The 20,735-nt window shown below is 36.0% G+C and overlaps 1 protein-coding gene across 1 annotated transcript in view; it reads left to right on the top strand.

Annotated features, from left to right (window-relative positions):
- The window catches only part of LOC119653844 (carbohydrate-responsive element-binding protein), a 95,314-nt gene that overhangs the window by 54,683 nt on the left and 19,896 nt on the right, over positions 1-20,735 (top strand). Inside the window, exon 3 of the mRNA XM_038058889.1 lies at positions 16,639-16,712. Coding sequence (XP_037914817.1) covers positions 16,639-16,712 — 74 coding nt within the window. The remainder of the gene's footprint in view (positions 1-16,638; positions 16,713-20,735) is intronic.

The following is a 20,735-nucleotide window of genomic DNA, read 5'->3' as shown; positions in this document are numbered from 1 at the left end:
AAAACTACAAAACGGATCTTCAAAATTAAAGTCGGAGTATTTTGGGCTAATTGTCAATTTTTTTATATTACTTCAAATATTACCCAATGGGTAAATAGTCGAAATCAACGATTCCCTTCGCTTGGTTATTTCAACTTTGCATCTTCCATTTGTGAGCTACAGTTAGCTAACACCATATTTCAAGCTTCGATAACGACTGAAATTCATGTGTCTAATTTATGGAAATCACGTGTAATAACCGTGCATGGCGAAAAAATGTCACAAAAAAAGCATAAGCTTAAGTGTGAATTCGCAACTATTGACATATACAGGAAGGTTTCAGTTTACACACAAATGACACCAAAAGCACAAGCAGCATAGAAGTAATGTACCATGCAAATTGTTATGCTGAGCGATGTTAGATCTGGTCGGAACAATACAGTCTTGTAATGAAGTGGCTAGTCAGTTGCTGTGGCGTGTGTTGTCATTAAGAATGTTTGGTTAAAAAAAAACAAGAATTTGATAATCATTCTGGAATCATATCAATGACATACTTCACTTTTTTATTTTTACTTTCCATATTCTATCTAAACTAATGAAGGATTGATATATTTGTTTAGTTATTTAAATGCCAACCGAATCCAACTAAGTGAATCCCAGCAGGGAAGCTATGGGATTTTGTGAAAGGCGATCAAGAAAAACCACTTTTCAAAATTTTGCCCCGATTCACTGACCTGGACAGTTTACGAAAAAATACCAGCCAGAAAATGAAGAATTTGCCTGCGTAGATTTGGCAGTGAAACATATTATATCCACCATCCTGTCTTCACGAAATACAAAATATATGTCTGCACCTTGCTTTCTGTCTCGTATAAGGTCATGGATGCCCCAGTTGCCTAAAGTGTTCTTAAGCTGATTACGAAGAATCTCGCCCGGTATCTTCACTACTAATCTAATGTTCGGTAACTGACTCAGCACCACGACGTGGAAGGCGAGACGAGAATTTGAGATATTTTTATTTGTGAGCATTTATCAAAAATATTCACCAGCGTCTTTGTGCCCATAAAATTCTCGCTCACAGCCTAAACAAACATGTTTGGCCGGTTGGTCGAATCAATTTTCATTCGATCGTCGATCGCCGAAAAGTCAAAACAGACAAACCAACTACATCCCATCTACGGGGGGGTCAAATGCGGACTCTTCAACCGTAACTGACAGGTCGAACTGAACATGGATGACGGGGTTAAGCAAGCTGTTTTTGCGATGCCTGATATGGTGAAACTTTTTTGGATTAGTGCTGGGATTATATCAAAAATGCATGTGTCTAATATCCGATATCTCTGTAATTCATAACAGAAATAAACACTCTAAGACCACCGAAATATCGAAAAATTTTAAGAGTTGGAAACGAATTAAAAAGGGAGAAATTCCCGACCGCGCGAGTTATACCGAATTCTCACAAGCGGTTGGATATACGCCTTGAAGTGTGTTAGAGCATTTCATTCAAGACCGTCAAGGTATACTAGGAACTAACGTGATCAGCATTGTGCTCGCCCGTGATAATTACCCTGATTTGACTCAGGTACTCACAGTTGACTTGTTGATTGGTCTGAGTGCAATTACGCGGTATTTCTAACGATTAATTATTTGAAATAATAAAAACTTGTTTTCCCTATTCGCTAGTGTTGATTTTTATTTTGCAAATACCAATATTTCGGGAACCACTCGGGATCAGGGAATAGGAAAAACAAGTTTTTATTATTTCAAATTGTTGATTGGTATTTGATTTCTAGTTACCAAACAAATATCTTTGCCACCAGCGAGATTTGAACCGTGACCTACCATTACCCCCAGTGCTCTAACCGCTAACCCATCCGGATCCAATATCTCTTATGTTAACTTATTTTGGAGAAATCCGTTAGCCAAAAAAGCATGTTGGCATTGAATAGGAAATTTGATTCCTACTCCGCTGAAAGGTGTATCAATGGAATTGAATGTAGTTGAACTCATAAATATTATCAAATAATTATGTGGTCTACGATTCTTCTAATTTAGTTTTTCGTCTCTGGAACAGCTATTTGTAACATATACATTCAGCCTCATATTACTTAGTTCTCATGATTCAAATTTTCCCTAAGTTTCTCTTCAGTAACCACTAGTTTTATTATATTTTCACTGTCACAACGGATACCGACACAAATTCCTGTAGGTGTCATAAACAATCTTCTATATTTGTAAAAAGTGTCCAAAAGAGTCAAATCTTTAACAAAAGTTAAAATGAGTTTTGTCATTCTTCTTAAAATCAGACATATAAACAAGTCGGGAAACCGGAAGCTGGACGCTTCAGGTACGAAAGGTTTTGTGTATTTCTTAGTACGTAGCACGTAATATATCCATATATTATGTGAGAGTATCCACTTTCAGGTGATATTGACATTGATAGTCTTCAATTTTCAAAGAAGCAACAACTTCGACGTATTATAAATTTGTTAGTAATAGTGCGATTTCCATCAAACTTGGTATGATCATGCCCTACGTTATAGCCTACATCACTGCAGAATTTCGTGCCGCTATGATTAATTTAAGGGGGGCTTCCAGCCAATTACAAAAAATTATAGTAACATACTATTATTAACTTTCTTTGAACAGATACCGGTATGAAAGGTATTTCGGAGCCAAGGCACCATATAGTGGCAGCTTCCTGATTTGTTTCAGATTGTTCGGTTTGGTAGTTTCTGAGAATGGCCCCCTTAAAGAAATGATCACTTTCAACCCCCCGCACTCTCCACGTTTCCAAGAAATGTCAAAACTAAGACCAGCTTCGAAAAGTACTAATCGAGACCTTTAATTTGATACCCCACATGACTATATTTGATGAAAAAAAATTTTACACCCCCCTTTTGCATGTATGGGGACGCCCCCTCAAATTCAACGTAAAAGGATGTAACTCACTGTATGTGTGAGCGTTCACGGTTCCCACCTTTCTACCAAATTTGGTGTCAATCGCTATAACCGTCTCCGAGAAAAATGCGTGTGACGGACAGACAGACAAACAGACAGACAGACAGACAGACGGACAGACAGACAGACAGACAGACGGTAAACCGATTTTAATAAGGTTTTGTGTTTACACAAAACCTTAAAAATGGTCAAAAATCATAAGTATTAAATATAATAGACTTTGCTTTGCTTGCCAAATGTGCATCAGACTTTCTCCGTTTGTTTCATAACTAAAACATCTTTTGTTTTTGAAATTACGTTCCATGCTTTCGCTTGCGGACATCGTAAAGCCGTACTTAGTTTATCTATATGACACTCTAAAATCATCAAATGAAAGACAATGTTCACTCATTAGTCTAGTGCCAAAACATCTTTACCTCTGTTGTTATCACTAAATAAGGTTACAAGTTGGGATGAACTCAATTTTCGGTTCATCTTTAATTAACTCAACTTAACTTCCTCAATTGTCGCTACAAAAATTAACTAACACATAATCATCTTGTGTCGAACCTTAAAATCAGTTTCCCGCTTGTCACTGTGTGCAGTTTGACAAACATGCTATAGATTTTGGTTATCGATATGTCTCTACCTGAGTATCGCAATTCGAACCCACAATCGCGTTGTACAGAGGAGGGATGTTTTTTTATTCACTTTCCTTGAAAAGCAATTCTTTTGAAAACAACATTTTAATAATAAATAAGGGCATCACAATTTAAAAAATGCTTAACCTAACATGAACCTCAGTAACTAACTTAGTCTAAGGTTAGAACTATGGAATTTAACTTTTAAATTTTCAAAAACTTTCAATCGTTATTGTAGTTGTAGCATTAAGTTAAGGGAGGTTTTCGTCTAAATTTTTAAATTATGCTAATATACTATTATTAATTTTATTTATGCAGATATCCAAAAGCGTTGTATTTTGAAGCCTAGATTTCGTTTATATACACCACTGCGATTTTTTTTTCAGATTTGGACAAGTTCTTAGTACGAGACATGTTACACTTTTTGGTGGTCATATTTTCAGCCCTCACTCCCCTACGTTTCACGCGAGTCTGATCAAATATGGGGTCAATTTCGAAAAGTACTAATTAAGCCCTTTCATCTGACACCCCAAATGGCCATATTCTATGAAAAAAAATATGCATCCTCCATTCATATATACAAAACCTTGAAAAAGGATGGGTAAGGATATGAGAGGGATTTCGGAGGAAAAGTGGTTGATGAACGGATTGAGCCGTTATGTTTGGATGAAAACATGTATTGGGCGTGGGAATGGCAATCCGTGTAGAGGACTATTCTATTTCCCCTGTCGAAAAAACGGTTATCATTTTTATAGGAAAGGAAAAGTTCTAGGAATTGGTTCGAGCAGAGGAGATTTTTCCACAGGCCCACCACCATGCACTCGGCAAATAAGGGGTTAGGGAGTGACAGGCACTTCCCAAGGAATATCACTGCCTATCCGGGTCGGAAGAAATCGATCCGTGGTGTTTGTTGTAGAGGATCTGGTTGGATATGTACTTCGTACAATCGTCATTTTTAAATATGCCAGTACAATGGCTGAAGAGCTACCTTTCCTTGAGGCGAAGCCTCTCCATCTGATAAGGAGAGAAGTCAGTTCAGAAGATAAGACCGAAAGTGATTAGAGGTCGGGTTAACTGTTTATAACAGAAAATCTCATATTGTATCTTGGTTAGGTCGGGTGTGGGAGCTGACTTCGAGATATCCGCGGTAGGGAGTGAGAAAAAGGTTACAGGGTGGGCAGAGCCTTATGGGATTCCAGTTGGATAGGTGTAAGGAGAGAACAGTTGCTGCTGAACTTTTACTTGGGTTTGCCGCCCTTCTAGAAAGCTTAGGATTAGCTTGCAGAGGTGCAGATGGAAGTGAAGAATGTTGTTTAGCTTATAAATTATTACCATACGGAATCGAAAGCTTCCCTAATGTCAAGAAGGCAGGCTATTGTAGGTCTTGTCAGCAGCATGTCCGTTTTCAGGGAAAGGCAACTCTCAAATCTAATATTACGCCTGCTATGTTTACGTTTGAGAGTTGTTATTTAAGGAAAATGAATTTAAAGCCATCTCTTCTCTATACCGCGCAATTGTGCGTTCGAATTTAATAGAAAAATTAGAGTTAATAATCGTCACTTAACAATAGCACTATTAATCATGATAATAATAACCTACTGGAGAAAACTAAATGGGATTCGCCTCTGATGTATAATAAGGCATCGTTCACGTCCTAGAAGAAGGCGAAATTTTGCTTGGAAAATCAGGATTTCGAAAAAATAGAATACAGCGTTAACTCAAAAAATATTAGTTAAAAATTACTTTTTAGGTATTGGTTACGTTTCTAGATCACAGAGAGAAAGGCTACAAACTACGAAAGCACCATCAACAATTTCAAGAAATGTATTTGATAAAATTAACTGGACCTTGTAAAACGTAGAAATAAAAATTTGAAAGTCTGCTTAAAATTGGGGGTAAGAAGTGCAGGCCAAAAAATCTACAAATTTTGAAATTATTTAGATAATAAGATTTCAGACTTATTTTGACTAGGAACGGACTTTACGGCTAACGGCTATCAAGAGCATCTGCTTTTTATTCTGATAATAATCACGAATCCAGTGTCGGACTGATTCTGGCAGCTACCGTAAGGCGTGCTTTCTTGATCTGGTAGAATTTTGATCACGAGATTTCGGCCCGGGTTAAGAAGCATCACGATTATGCTAGGTTGTATACTAACTGAAATTTCTGATATAGAGTGGAGAGATTCTTTCTAAATACAACTGCACTAAGAAAAATTTACTGCCTCATTATTGACGGCGTACTGTTCGTGCACACACTTCAGGGTTCATTTAATTATTAAAGATCAACCGCCTCAGTATGGCGCATTATTTTCATTCCAGTCAAGTTTGCATCCCCAAAAGCTTTGTTATTTCTAGCACTGTGAAATCATTGTGTCCTTCAAAAAAAAAAATTTCGACAATCTCGGGACGATACATCTCCAAAACCATTTCACTGAATTGTTCGTGCTTAGTCATCAATCACTTTTGTTATTTTCTTTCCCAACTTGATTTCTCATATACGAAGCATACGATCGAGTGGGTGGTCCAAAGGTCTAAACGATATTATTTATAACTTATTGCATTTCTAAAAACGTATATATGTTTATAAACAAAATGCTTTGTTTTAATAAATAAGAGAATTATTAACCCCGCAATTTGATTTAGTTGATCAACGGTGTTCGGGTAACCACCTTCCAATTTGATACCTTTACTTTCGATGCCGTCCGGGTTTTGACTTGTAATTAAACTTTCACACTCACGGCTTCTATCTGCCTTTGTGATCTTTCAGAAAGTCAGCATATTCTAATATTGCTACACTTATGCCAATCGTAGGGTTTCAAAATGCCACCTTTGAGTTTTATTATTGAAAGATGTCTCCATTTTCCTATTATAACAACAATTATTACTGCCAATGATAAACCTACAGAGATTGGTCAAAACCATAAGGGTTCACATAAACACGCTAGGGAAAATTTTAAAAAAAAGTAATTCCATTCTTAGAATTGATTAAACTTAATCAGAAGCTTGTTCAGATATGAAAGGTAACTCTTATACATAAATTGTATATTTACTAGGACTCCGGGATGCTATTTAGAAGCTTGATATTAAAAAAAAAGTTGGTGTTGGTTTTGATTAATCTGGCCTATGATAAATGAAACCTTCTTCATACGAATTCCGTTGTGAATAAGCTTTACCAAGTGTTGATCTATTTTATTATTCATTCATTATTAGTGTAGCTTCTCTTTTCTTAAAATTGCATATCTAGTATAGCAACGACGTATCCATAATCGAGGCCAGATGTACAGTCACTCAAAGTGAAAATGATCCACCCATTGAAAATGACTTTAGTCGAGTTAGATTAAAGTATAGTTAATACAAATGAATTTATTTCAACGTAATAATAATTCTTGATATGTTAGTAATAAATACTCAAGATATATTTGAAATTAGTGTATTTTCTTTGCAGTTACTTGTTAATATTTGTCATTGGTCCGAATATGGGGTCAAAGTGAAAATGATCCAGGCAACTTATTCCAATGAACTTGGTACTAAACTTTTGTGATGTACTGTTAAAATGCGTAGCTGTGCAACTGTGCAGTTGACTATAGCCCTTTGCTGAGTGCAGTCATCAGTTACATTTCTATTTCGGCAAATTTTTCTAGTGAAATGGGTCGACACACGACGTACGAAGAGCGGGAGATAGTGATCCATCATTTTATGCTTGGAAAAAGTAAAAGAGCGATAGCGAATATTGTTAATAAAAGTCCTTCAACTGTACAACATATAATTGAGCGATTTAGAGAAAATCACATCGGTAGTAAAGTTCGTATAAGTCCTAAAAAGGCTTTTTCCGAGCGTGACGAACGATGGATTTTAAATTTGGTTCGAGACAATCCTAAAATAAGTACACCAAAAATACGTGTAGAAGTTGAAAAGCATTTAGGTATCAAGGTCTGCGACGAAACAATCCGAATCGTTTTGAGAAATCTAGGATTTAACAACAGAGCCCCTCGAATAAAGCCGTTAATTAGTCCAAAAAATAAGCAACGCCGGCTAGAATTTGCAAATCGTTACTATTCACACGGTCCAGAATTCTGGAACAACGTTATCTTTGCAGATGAGAGCAAATTTAATGTTTTTGGATCCGACGGAAAAGTTCGAGTATGGAGAAAGAAGAATGAAGAGTTAAATTTGAAAAATTTACAAGCGAGCGGAAAACATGGGGGCGGTTCAGTAATGGTTTGGGGTTGCATGGCAGCCAATGGGGTCGGAAATATTTATGTCATAGACGGCAATATGGACAAATTTATGTACCTTCAAATTCTAAAGGACTATTTACATGCCAGTGCCAGAAATTTGGGTCTTGAAGGGTATTTCCAGTTTTACCAAGATAACGACCCCAAACACAAATCGTTTCTCATTCGCGAATGGATGCTCTACAATTGTCCTAAGGTTATCGAAACTCCACCACAATCACCAGATCTGAATGTTATCGAGCATTTGTGGGACTTTCTAGACGATCGAATCAGGCAACATAGAATATCTAGCCGAAATCACTTAAAGCAGGTTATTTTGGAGGAATGGGCAAAAATTCCATCAGAATTCACAAAAAAACTTGTTGAGTCAATGCCAAGAAGACTGTCAGCTGTTAGGGTGGCTAAAGGGCTTCATACTAAATTATAATTAGCTAAAAAAATTTTGAATTTACTTTGTTTTTGCCTTTTTTATTTTAATGGATCATTTTCACTTTGACTAGGAATTATGCATTTTTATGTTTATGTTATTATATTTATAAATGAAAAAAATTTTTTATTTTTTACAAACTTAAAAGTAAACGAGTTCATCTTAAGCAACATTTTTTTATTTATAGTAGTTCATGATTTACTTCTTTTCAATCAGTACAACACATTTTAACTGCTTTATACCGGGTGGATCATTTTGACTTTGAGTCACTGTATGTAGTCTATAATTACTTTATTTTTGATTTGATTTTTGTAAAAGTGGCATTAATCAATCTATTTTTTGCTTATATTCTGCGTGCTCTTCATATCCGAGAAATGCATCGCTTTACGTAAAGAAACAATAGACAAAATACAAAAAAATAGCAATTGACTTAAAATGTCAATACTTGTATGTAATGTGGCATGATGAAATCCCTATATGATGAATTGATAATGAAGCAGAGAGCCACACTTTAGGAGGAGACTAATAAAAAAATGAAAAACAAATATTCTTTTGTTGTCTTAAACCTCTCTACATACGAGTGCGTACGTGGATGTAGGAATATTATCGAAATCTCTCCTGAATCTTGGTATGTGACCAACCCGTGTTGATGAGTACTGAGTTTGTAGAAACTTATTGGGAGAGTGTGAACCTTTGCAATATTAACCAAGGATTAAGGAAAACACTGTACATTATGATACATGTTGCACTGAAAAAGGGAACGAATTGTCCAATTATGAATATGCAAAATAAAGCAGAATTGCCTAGCGACGGAAGCGGTGTTTAAATTGCAAATAAAAAGTTTGCCAATGAACTTCTCTTACCGCTCAGGCTTTAATCAGATTTCGATTCTGCACCTATTTCTATGTAGATATAATTAATTACCTATTTTGTGTAAAATTCAAAATCTCCAGCACAATGAGAAAGATGTGTTCAATCTTTTTTGACTTTTTTCTTTTTACAGGTTTCTTAGTAAACTATTTCAGATCTCTTTATCCTTGTTAAATCTATTTGTAGAAAGGAGTCTGCATAAACTTTTGTTGGCTCAGTGCCTATAGGAAATGTAGACATCTATATCGAAGTATTTCTCCATCTGTGAAGGTAAACACCGCACCCTAAACCTCAAAGCCCTCCTTTTATTACAAAATTTGCTTTAAGGCTTGAGTCTGTTGTATAAATTTTCGTTTGAAGTGTCGTCGCATAGGGTGGTATTGAGGTGCAAACCCTAGCTAAAAATATTTTTTATGTCTAATAACTACATTTATATATTTCATTCGAATTCTAAGGTGGAAAACAGTGAAATAAAATTTTAAGGAGATTAAAATGCACTTTTTCATCATTTTCATCATTGCTACTATGTTCAGTATTAATATTCGATATTCGATATCAAAAGAAGCCCATTCAAGAAATCTACGTTGTAGGTTATGTGCGAAGATTTTCTGTCGTAATAAAATCTAAGTATGTTTTTCAGATAATTGGCCCATGGAAAAAATAACTTCTTCTATGATATCTGGACTATGGCAGGCCATTTTGTACTCTTTATTACTAATGAATTGCAATGAGATCACGATGATATTGGATTTTGCCAAAGTATTTCCTTTCCAGCCCCGTAAACTAATTGCTAATTACTGAAATTGAAATACATATATTGGCGTCAGAATCGGCTTCATTCTCAAACTTTACTTTATATGGCATTTGTTGCGATCTCGTCATTTCTTATATCTTTAACTATGTCTCCGAGGTGTAAGATTAGTCGTGTCGCGGTATGAACCATCAACTTTTGCGTTTGTATTTGTAGGATAAGGTAAAAGGATCCTTTTGTGTAAAACAACAAAACTTTATTAAAATCGGTTTACTGTCTATCTGTCTGTCTGGCCGTCACACGCATTTTTCTCGGAGACTGTTGCAGCGATTCACACCAAATTCAGTGGCACGGTAGGAACGGTAAGCGCTCACGCATACAGTGAATTACATCCTCTCACGTCGAATTTAAGGGGATTTCCCCATGGATGCAAAAGGGGGTGTACATTTTTTTTGTCACCAAATATAGTCATGTGGAATATTAAATGAAAGGTCTCGATTAGTACTTTTTAAAGCCGGTTTTAGTTTTGACATTTGTTGGAAAGGTGGGGAGTGCGGGGGGGGGGGGGGGTCGGAATTGATAATTTCTTTAAAGGACCCATTCTCAGAAACTACCCGATCGGAAAATCTGAAAAAAAAATCAAGAGGCTGCCACTATATGGCGCCTAGGCTCCGAAATACCTTCCATATCGATATCTGTTCGAATAAAGTTAATAATAGTGTATTTGCTGCCAAACCCCCCTTAAGTTATGTTAGCACTACGAAGTGATGTAGGCCATAACATAGAACATGATCCTACCAAGTTTAGTGGATATCGCACCATTACTAACAAAGTTATAATACGTCAGTTGTCACTTCTTTGCAAATTCAAGACACTGAATGTCAATATCACCTGAAAGTGTATATTACGTGCTACGTACTAATGGGACAAATGCACACTCAAATGTCTTTATATAAAAAATACACAAAACCTTTCGTACCTGAAGCGTCTAGCTTCCGATTTCCTGACTTGACTTGTTTGTTTCCCGAACCTTGCTTTCGTTTTTCGAGTAGCTAACAATTTCAGTTCAAAATTAGTGTTTGACAGTAGAAAAGTTTTGTTTCATATCCGTAATCCCTATAGCATCTTCAGAATAATTACTTAAAAGTGAGTCGATCCCACCGAAGCTTTCCATGGAACCCCCGTGTTAACATAATTATAAAAAATTAAATAATGGTAATTTAGAACAGTAGTTGTGAGTACCAACAATATCATTTTTTAGAGAGGACGGTCTCGAACCTCTTGTGTCTATACGAAATACTTGATACTACTCCCTTAATAATTTAATCCCAAATTTAATAGCATTTCCAGAAACTGAATAAAATTTCTTATAAATAGACGTTTCTTCAATTGCATCACTTCAAAGTCTTAACTGTTCAAATTTGAAATATATTTCAATATCGATTTGTCATCTAAATTTCAATATCCATTATTGTGACGGTATTTTAAACTTATAAACCTGGAAAGTTTACAAAAATTAAAATGTTATGTTAGCTTTCAACAGGCATGTAAAAGTGATAGGCTTAATCATGGAAAATTTACGAATATTACGCATTAAATGGGAGAAAACGTGGTCTTGCATGGAACCGTAAAAAAAATTTGCTCCCCCTTTTGCATATATGGCAAGCACCCTTAAACTAGCCTGCACATGTAGGTGTTCCCAGTTCACATATTTTCATCAAATTTCATGACAATAGCTACAATCAGACGGACAAACAGACATTGAATCGATTTTATTAGGGTTTGACTTCTGGGATATGTAAATCGTTCAGTTCTGGGCGGGTTACTGCCATTGACAGAACTGAGCGATTTAAATATCTCGAGTCAATGCTATCAGTCAATGGAGAACTGCGTTATGCTCCTCACATAGGGAAACACAAAACATTTTATACCTGGAACGTTAAGCTTCCGATTTCCAGACTTGTTTAAAAATTGCTGTTGCAATAGTTCGAAAACTATTTACAATGTCAAAAAACTTTTAATGCAATTTTAAAGAAGGAAGGAATTAGGAAGCTTTTCTTTTTCAAAACGGAAAACATGGAAATCAAGCAAAGTACAATATTTTAGGTCACTTCTTATTTGATATAGTTTCAAATTATTCTTAAATAGAACGTGTGCGTTAGTAATTATTATTTAGTTTGATATCTTTTCGCTTTAATAGCAGCCTGGGACCTATTTGACAATGAGTTAACCAGCTTTTGTGTAAAATCAGGTTTCTTTTGCCATTCTGCCAACAAGGCTTGCTTGAGATCTTCCTTATTCAAAATCCTATACTTCCTTATCCGTCCTATATCGTCCGAAATTGCCCAGAAATTCTCGATGACGTTTATATCAAGAGACTGTGCCGGTGGTGACATTACTTGCGAGCAGTTCCAAATAAGTTTGCAGATTTCCGGACTTGCGGAAATCTGCTGTTTAAATCATTGTCGCCCAGCACAAGTCCGACTATTGTGTGACTTCTCCGGTTCATCACGAACCTCATTAGCCAACTTCGGAGCGAATAGCTTGGGATTTGCTTTTATTTTTCGGATAATATAACACTCGTCTGGTTGGCTAAACATTATTTTTGGCGTTTTTCTGCCCTTATTTTCCATTTAATTTTTATGGACAAAATGCTCAATTATGTGCTGAACTGTAGAGGCTTAAATTGACAATTTCAGCAATTTTTCGGACACTCTGTCCTTTTTTAAAGCGGGGAATTACCAGTTCACGCTACTCCACTGTTGTACGACGATCCATTTTAGGAAAAAAATTAACAATGGTTATACTCAGGGTTCCAAAATTACTCAAAAAGTGTTATGAGTGTTATACTCAAAAATGACATAAAAATCGTAAAACAAAAAAATACCGCTGAAAAGCGCGACAAACGAAAGTTTTTTTTTATCTGAAGGAGACTGCATCAAATAAGCTATGAGCTGAAATTCGGCAATCGGCCGTGTATACCATAAGCAACAATTTTTGGAATTCCCCTTGCACGAAACTCGTTTATTGAATGTGCACCAACACATCTGCAAATTTTTCGATAAATATGCTAGATAGTACAGTAATGTAAAATTAAAAACAGTGACTGTGCCAACCTGGAAGCCACTGTAGTTTGGACAAAAATAAAATGGGGAAAAATAATAATAAACAAGAAGAGACTGTATGGATGTCTTATACTCCATAAAGGAATAAACAAAAGGCAGGAAGGTAACAAAAGGGTGATAAAAAAAATCGGGCGAAATTTGATGCATCTTGCAGTGAATGTGGAACGACATAATAATAATAGTTTTCATATTTTAAATAAACTCTAACAGAAGGGGAAATTGCACCATCTTTATCCACTATTCACAGAAGACTCTATGAAGACGAAAAAGATATATAAATAAAATATATTATATAAATAAAGATATATTATATAAATAAAGATATATTATATAAATAAAGCAAACCTGTAAGAAGATGAAGTTCTATACAGACAATGTTATAAAACCGGAAATATTTTGGCAAAAAGTATTTTGGAAAAGCGAATGGATAATACGGCATGAAGAATAGTAGTGGCCAGATATAGGTTTGGCTCAAATATGATGAAACGTTGTGTCCTTTAAATATATAAAACCAACCCTTAAGTCTGGTGACAAGAGCTTTGTAGTTTGGGAAAGTATTTCTGCCAATGGAATGAGTAAGTAATCGTACTAGAAAACAAGTTAAATTCTCAAGTTTATCTTAATTCGATGAAGAACGAGTTAGTGCTAGAAAGTAAGCTTCTAATCGGTGTAGATACAGAAGGCCAAAATTGTTCCAAAATATATATCTGAGTCGAATTTTATCATTTTAGAGTGGCTACCTCAAAGCCTTGATTTATCGCTCATCGAAAACGGATGGGCGTGGCTAAAAACAAAAATAAGTGGGAGAGTTCCCTGAAATTTGACTGCATTGAGAAATTCAATTTTGGAGGTTTAGTCTTCTTCAGAAATGTGCTGAAAATACATGCTGTCCTTATCAAGTCGGCTGGTAAGGACGTCGCAAGTGGTTAGAGCATAAGGCGTACGGAAGATCGCGGTTCAAACCTCACTGGTGGCAGTGGAATTTGCATCGTCATTTAACGACGGATGCCAGTCGACTCGACTGTGAATGAGTACCTGAGTCAAATCAGGGTAATAATCTTGGGCGAGCGCAATGTTGACCACATTGTCTCCTATAGGGTACTGTAATCCTGTAGTGTACCGTTACGGTTTTGGATGAAGTGCTCTAACACACTTCAAGGCCTTGATCTAATATGGATTGTTGCGCCAACGATTATTATTATTGTGAATTCAAAAATTTTGTTTACTTATTTATGACTCATACAATTTTCCTCTTCCTTATTCTAACCTCTTTCTTTAATGGAGTCATGTATTTTGAAGTAAATTTTATATTATTAATTAGTTATTGGAAGATTGTATTTTGAAAATCAATTGTTAGTTTTTCGTTTCTAAATGAAAACATGAAAAATATAGATAAATTGAAGACAGGGGGTTATTTACTTTTTTATGACAGCCGAACAGGCATAATTTTGTATGTAAGGTGATCCATCAAAACCTTGCATACACGCATGGACTAATCACGGGAACATGTCCGGCTTACTAATATGAGCCGCAAACAGTACTTGATAGTTCTGCTTACAGCATGTATTGCGACCGGAAAGTTCTAACTGATTGCCATATTTTATACAACAAGCCTGACATGCTGTTAGTTGGCAAAACAGGTCGCTCTGCGTATATTATTGATATTGCTACCCCTCGTAATAGCAACATTGAACGAAAATACGTGGAAAAGAAGTAGAAACTCTGGCTCGGGAAATCAAAGAAAATTGGCATCTCAAGAAACTGGTTGCAGTTCCCGTAATATTGTCAGCTACAGATATTGTACCTAAACCCCTCACGCCTTCTCTTGATGTCCTGGGACTCTCACACAGTCTGGTTCAAACCATGCAGAAATACACCATTTTGCATGCATATTTGATGTTGCGGGGAGTTCTCGACGGACTCCCTCACTAACCTGATCACTACCACCAGCGCCCATTTATCTTTTAAGTAGATAGGATCGTCCGACCGTAAATGCTTGGCATTTCATGGTAGTACTACGTAAAATCCCGCTTCCGCCGAGATTATGATAACACGGATTTTTCATAAATAGAAAGCTAACATTCCTGTGAAAAATATTTATTTATTTCATCCTAGGTTCGCATCCAGTTGACATCGGACCGGATCAATTGGGAAGAAACTTTGTTCCACTTTCGTGGTCCACAAACCACTCTTTTGGGCTAAATACCCAAATTTTCAAAAAGGGCGAATAACGATTTCGTCTTTAGCAGAGGCAACTCTACAGATGCTGTCTTATTTCTGTCCTGATAATAGCGTGATCGAAAGTGTCGTAATTGCTCCTTTATATATGATAAATGAACGGCTGATGCTTTCATCTAGGACTCCGTGTAGCACAAAAGTGGAAGAAACTTCCTTCCTAATTGGTTAGGTTCATCATTTATATGAAGGAACGGTTACCACCTCCAGCCCCTTTTGGCTGAGGCAGGAAGAGAGGCAGTGTCTGATGAGTTGCATCTACTCTCAGTGAAACTGGCAGTCGACCGTGTTTACTGCTTTTTATGATAAAAAATTGAATAACAAAGAAAACAACGCATATTATATGCATATATTTTATTGATTCTAACATTGTCCTGAACACTTCGGGTGCATGTATATGGGTCATGACTCCAATGGTCTATTGCGAAATGAAATTAAACTGTCCCATCTAACCTGATTCACATGTAAGCAATAATTTGGATTAAGAATAATTCGATATCATAACTATTGCTTTTGTAGAATAATAATAGTTCCGAAAAATGTTATGGTTCCATTTTCCCAAAAATTATTGCAGCAGTGAAGTATATTGTCTTCAATTATTGGAGAAAAAAGTAGAATATAATCTTTTAATCACATTCAAAATCGTGCCGAAACGAGATTTCATTCTCCATTTCATTCCAAAAAACCTACACTAAATTTTCATGATGATTAAATTAACTAGTCTCGTTTTCCCCTATCATGTAGATTATTTTATTGACTACTAGATTAGCGTTCACTGCTATTGTTTGTTGATCTTATTTGAATTTATCAGCAGAAACTTTGCTTTTGCCTTCTCATTTTATTTAATTTCTGCCGTATTACTTATTTTTCCACTCAAAGAGCAGTAAAGTATTGTCGTTTGTCGACTCCTCTCTTACATCACTGATAACGTTTCAAAAGCAATTCAACAAAATTTTGTCGCGTATAGATAAATAACTCAGAATTAGTTGATTCAATTCGCTGGAGTCGTCTGGCGAACGTTTCTTAGGAGCTTTTAATTATACATATATTTCTTTTAAGAGACAGTTTTAATGTGTTGAAATTCGGAAGAGCTTTTTACCGCGAAGGAATCTACATTTTAAGAACTTTTTTGTAATTTTGTAGAAATTTGTGTTTAAATTTCGGATTGTTTTATTCTTGGTGAATTTATCAGAGGACAGTGAATTCTGCCTTCAGACTTGAGATTTAGCGTTTTTCGTATTTCTTGAATTTGTTTTTTAAAATAGCAAATTCCAATATAATTAGTAATCGCTTTATTATGTACAAGAGAAAATTTGTGTGTTGCGTCCTCCGACGCAGCCGTTATAAACTTAGTGGATTTTTCCTTTTGGTAACAAAGCTAACTCCCAATGTTTAGCCATGTAATTATAACCATCATTCATTTTTACTTGCAGTTTTCTTGAAGAAAAGGACCCCAGTGTGCCAGTTTGCATCTCCCTTGGACGTTGATATCCACAGCAATCCTCAAGTAAGTATCTAATGTTCATAGTCCACAATGAGTTTGTGCGTTTCCTAGCGCCTGAAACTTGATTTAATCCCAGCATAGAAAGTAGACCGTTAATATTATCAGCATTATTCTTGATAATGTCAGCAATTTCCCCTAAGTAAGCCCCCAGTTTTTACCTTACTTAACCTTCGATCACGTGAAAATCCAATCGAAAACTAGAAGGTTTGCCAAACCGTTAGATAGAACCGGCGTCCTGGTTACAGACAAATGTACAACCAGTTATCAGATTTATTTATAGAAGTAAAAGTTAGTTACATTGTCATTTAAACACTTCCTAGTATTGCCTAGGTTTATTTTTTATGCTGATTAATTTTTTCTCTATGTTGATTAGCAAGCTTAATCAGCATAGCGTAGGTGTGGCTGCGTCTGCTAAAGATGTTATATTTCTAGACAATTTCTACGTTCTGATTCGAAATTTTTAAAGAAAACGTTTAACACTAAAACAAATAATAACGTTATATGATCTCACTTCAACTTGCCAGTTCACATATCTACCAATATGAATTTCAATAATTTCCTACTCTAACTAGCATCGACAATCCAAATGAATTAACCCTTATCCCACTTTATAGTCTCTAAAACGCTGTTGCTTTTCAATCAAAAAATCAATTAGGTTATTACTCCAAAGAAAATATGAATGTTAAAAAGTATTCATTACACAACATCAGCGTTTCGCTATGAACATCAAGTGTGTTCCTAGAGAGTATTTAATAGTATTAAACATATGCACCTCCTTCCGGCGAAAGCACAAGTGCAATGCAGTTTACATAGCAAGTTGATGATATTTACATTCTGGAATGAAACTAGCAAATGTTACAAAAACGATGACTATATAAATGGAATCACATTGCTTCTCTCCTGGCATGACCCTGTGCTACAATTAAAATATTTATGTTCGTTACTTTTCAGAGGTAGTATACTGGCGGGATGTTCAAAACAACTTCCAGGAGAAAACGACTTCATTCTCATCTTACTTTCATTCGAGGAAATTCATCAAGTTATCATTAAAAATAACTTGACCCAAAACAGTCAACTGTTTGAGCAATAAAATTCGAAAGAATAAAGTGAGGGCACAATCTCAAATTCGATAGGAACATAAACTGCACCACATAATTTGTATTCATTACATTACAGCCCCGCTACTCTTTAAGTTAACACAGTAATGTGGAGCTTTTTATAATATGTTTATCGGAGCTTGGGCTTTAATCTTATTTTTCTTCTATGTTTCTTGACCAAAAATAGTAAACTCATGTAGGCTATTAGATTAGTAAGTCTTTTTTGAAAGATTAACATCATAAAGGATTTTCATCAACCGCATATATTGCGTGACGATAATTTTTAAACTCAAATAACTGCATATAAAACAAATGATGTCATTCCAATGGAAAAATTTTCCATCGAAACTTTTCTGTAGACTTTGGTTGGCGACATTCACAACAAATAATATCAACGACTTGAGCTTTGCGGTAGATTTTTGATGAGTGCTTTTCAGAAAATAATACGGAAATACGCATCTAAGTTTCTGTTCAGAGTTATGAGAATCTACACACCACTCCAACCCATGTCTTCAAAAGGATGCCTTCTCTCCATCGTGAATATCCTTGTCCCAGCCTCAGTTTTCTCAAAGCTACCGCAAATTGCTTATTCCAATATTTTGTCGACTCTTATCGTATTCTCGAGTTTCCTCAGGTGTCTAAAAAATCTATATCATCAATTTGAATTAGGGCAAGATCTTTCCCTCAAGATAGAATAAGCGTTTTGTATATTTCCTCGAAAATATATTGAGGGTAAACACTTCAACAAAAAAAACCATCAAAGGCTCTACCGTTTTGTAAAAGTTCGATTTCGTTGGTAAAGTAGTGACACTATACTCGCATCAATGGAAATTTAACAATGGTTTTACTTCCCTATTGCTAAACAAATTTGCAGGGGTAGTTTCCCTTTGATTTAATTCCATTAGAAAAGCTGCCAGTTTGAGAGGCATAACAAAAGCATGAGGTGTCATGAAGGTTGATGCTGTTGTCAGCAGAGGCAGATAGAGTCTACACAGAAATTATTTGTCTATTAACAGGACATTTTTTGTTCTCATTTGTCTCCCGTGACCGGTTCTGCCAGTCTTTCCCAATCCATGAACCGACAAAATTTCATCATTCAGTAAACAATTAAGTAAATGCCTGGCTTTGAAGCACTTCATTCAAGACCCTACTGATACAATACATGAGTAGAGTACACTGCAGTAAGCAACATGGTCAGCATGAGCTTACCCGTGATTAATACCCTGATTTGACTCAGGTACTCAGTCACAGCTGAATCGGTTGATATCCGACATCCGGTCATGATATCAATTTCTTTGGCACCAGTGAAATTTAAACCGCGACCTTCCGCTTCGGCAGCTTAGCTCTCTAATCACTAAGGCACCCGGACACACCATCTGTATAATGGACCATTTTAAGCCATTTCTCGTTCGCTTTCAAATCCTTGGTATAGTTTATCGCAATATGTAACGTTAGCTTCATCGTATGCAATTCTGCAAATGGTCATGTATCTTGCATAAAGCACTTCCACCATCTCCTTTGTTCAAATTGCAGAAAATATTATCTAGTTCCGCTAGGTGGAAAAAAACACCCTGCTGTATATGGGAGTCTGATAATGATAAAAGCACTCTAAAGGTCGTGTTGTGTTCATAACGAAAAATCTGAATTGTGTGTGAACATTGACCAAAAATGCCCGTTCGTTTTGTGCAAAAAAAAACATGGAATATTTATTATGCATGCCACACAGTAGTCAATGAAGAGGCAGCTCACGAAATTGTCCGGGCTTCAATACTTCCGGACACAATACACTTAGGCCAACGTATTTTCTAATTCTCGAAAGGTGCCTTCCGGGATGGCTTTCAGAGCGCATGGGATCTCTTGTACCGTCTCAAAATGATTTTCCTGCAGCAGTCTTTCAAGTTTCGGGAGTTGCCAAAAGACAGATGTTGTTAAATCAGGCGAATACGATGGTTGTGTAAGAATATGCATCGAAAGTGTAAGAAGGCGCATTATTGCGTTGCAAAAACCAAGAATTGTCAGCTCACAATTCAGGCCTCTTCTTGCCAATAGCTTCACACAAAAGATGGATGACATTCAAATAATACTTTTTGTTGGTTGAACTAAATGGACAACACCACAGTAATCAGAGAGAACTGTCAACGTGGCCTTGATTTTCGATTTACTTTGGTGCGATCTTTTCGGTTTCGCTTGACCTTTTGCACGATATTCACGGTATTGGTCGCTGGTTTTCGGGTAGTATGCATAAATTCAAGTTACATTTCCAGTAATAATCCTTTTCATGACCAGTTGATAGTCATAAAGCATCTCTTCACAGATCTTGACGCGACGCTCTTTTTGAAAAAATTGTTTTGGCACTAGCCGAGACCGTATATATTTCAAGCCCAAAATATCTGTGAAAATGGTACTGACAGATTTATCGAAATACCAGCAGCATCGGCAAGATCTCTAGCACTCATTCGTCGATTTCCAAGCACAAGTACTTCGATTTTCTTAACGTGTTGTTCACCGGTGGACTACACTAACTTCTTTGAACTATTTATACCACTTGAAAATATTCCTTTCCGACAAAGCATGGTCCCCGAAGGCTTTCTTTGACATCCTGATCATTTCTGCACCCGAAAATTCATTCCGCAGAGAAAATTTTATGCGAAAACCGCCGAATGCTCTTTTAGCGTCATACCAAACCAAGCGTAAAAAAAATAATGAATGTTTTATCATGAAATTTGTCATAAATGTCTATCACAATGCTGCCAACTGAAACTGAAAAAAATGTTGATGTGCAGTTTACCCACGCAATTTAAATTGCAAATCCGCCTTACTTTTTTTACACAATAATACATAAAAAAATATTGACAAAATTGGGATGAGTTCTCTTCGGAAGTTCCATTATAAAAGAGGCGCTAATTTTGGCATCGTACGAGATTATGGT

The sequence above is a fragment of the Hermetia illucens genome, chromosome 4 (assembly GCF_905115235.1).
Source record: "Hermetia illucens chromosome 4, iHerIll2.2.curated.20191125, whole genome shotgun sequence".
Lineage (NCBI taxonomy): Eukaryota > Metazoa > Arthropoda > Insecta > Diptera > Stratiomyidae > Hermetia > Hermetia illucens.
Note: the sequence above shows the minus strand (reverse complement) of the source record. Positions and strands in the feature narration are given on the sequence as shown.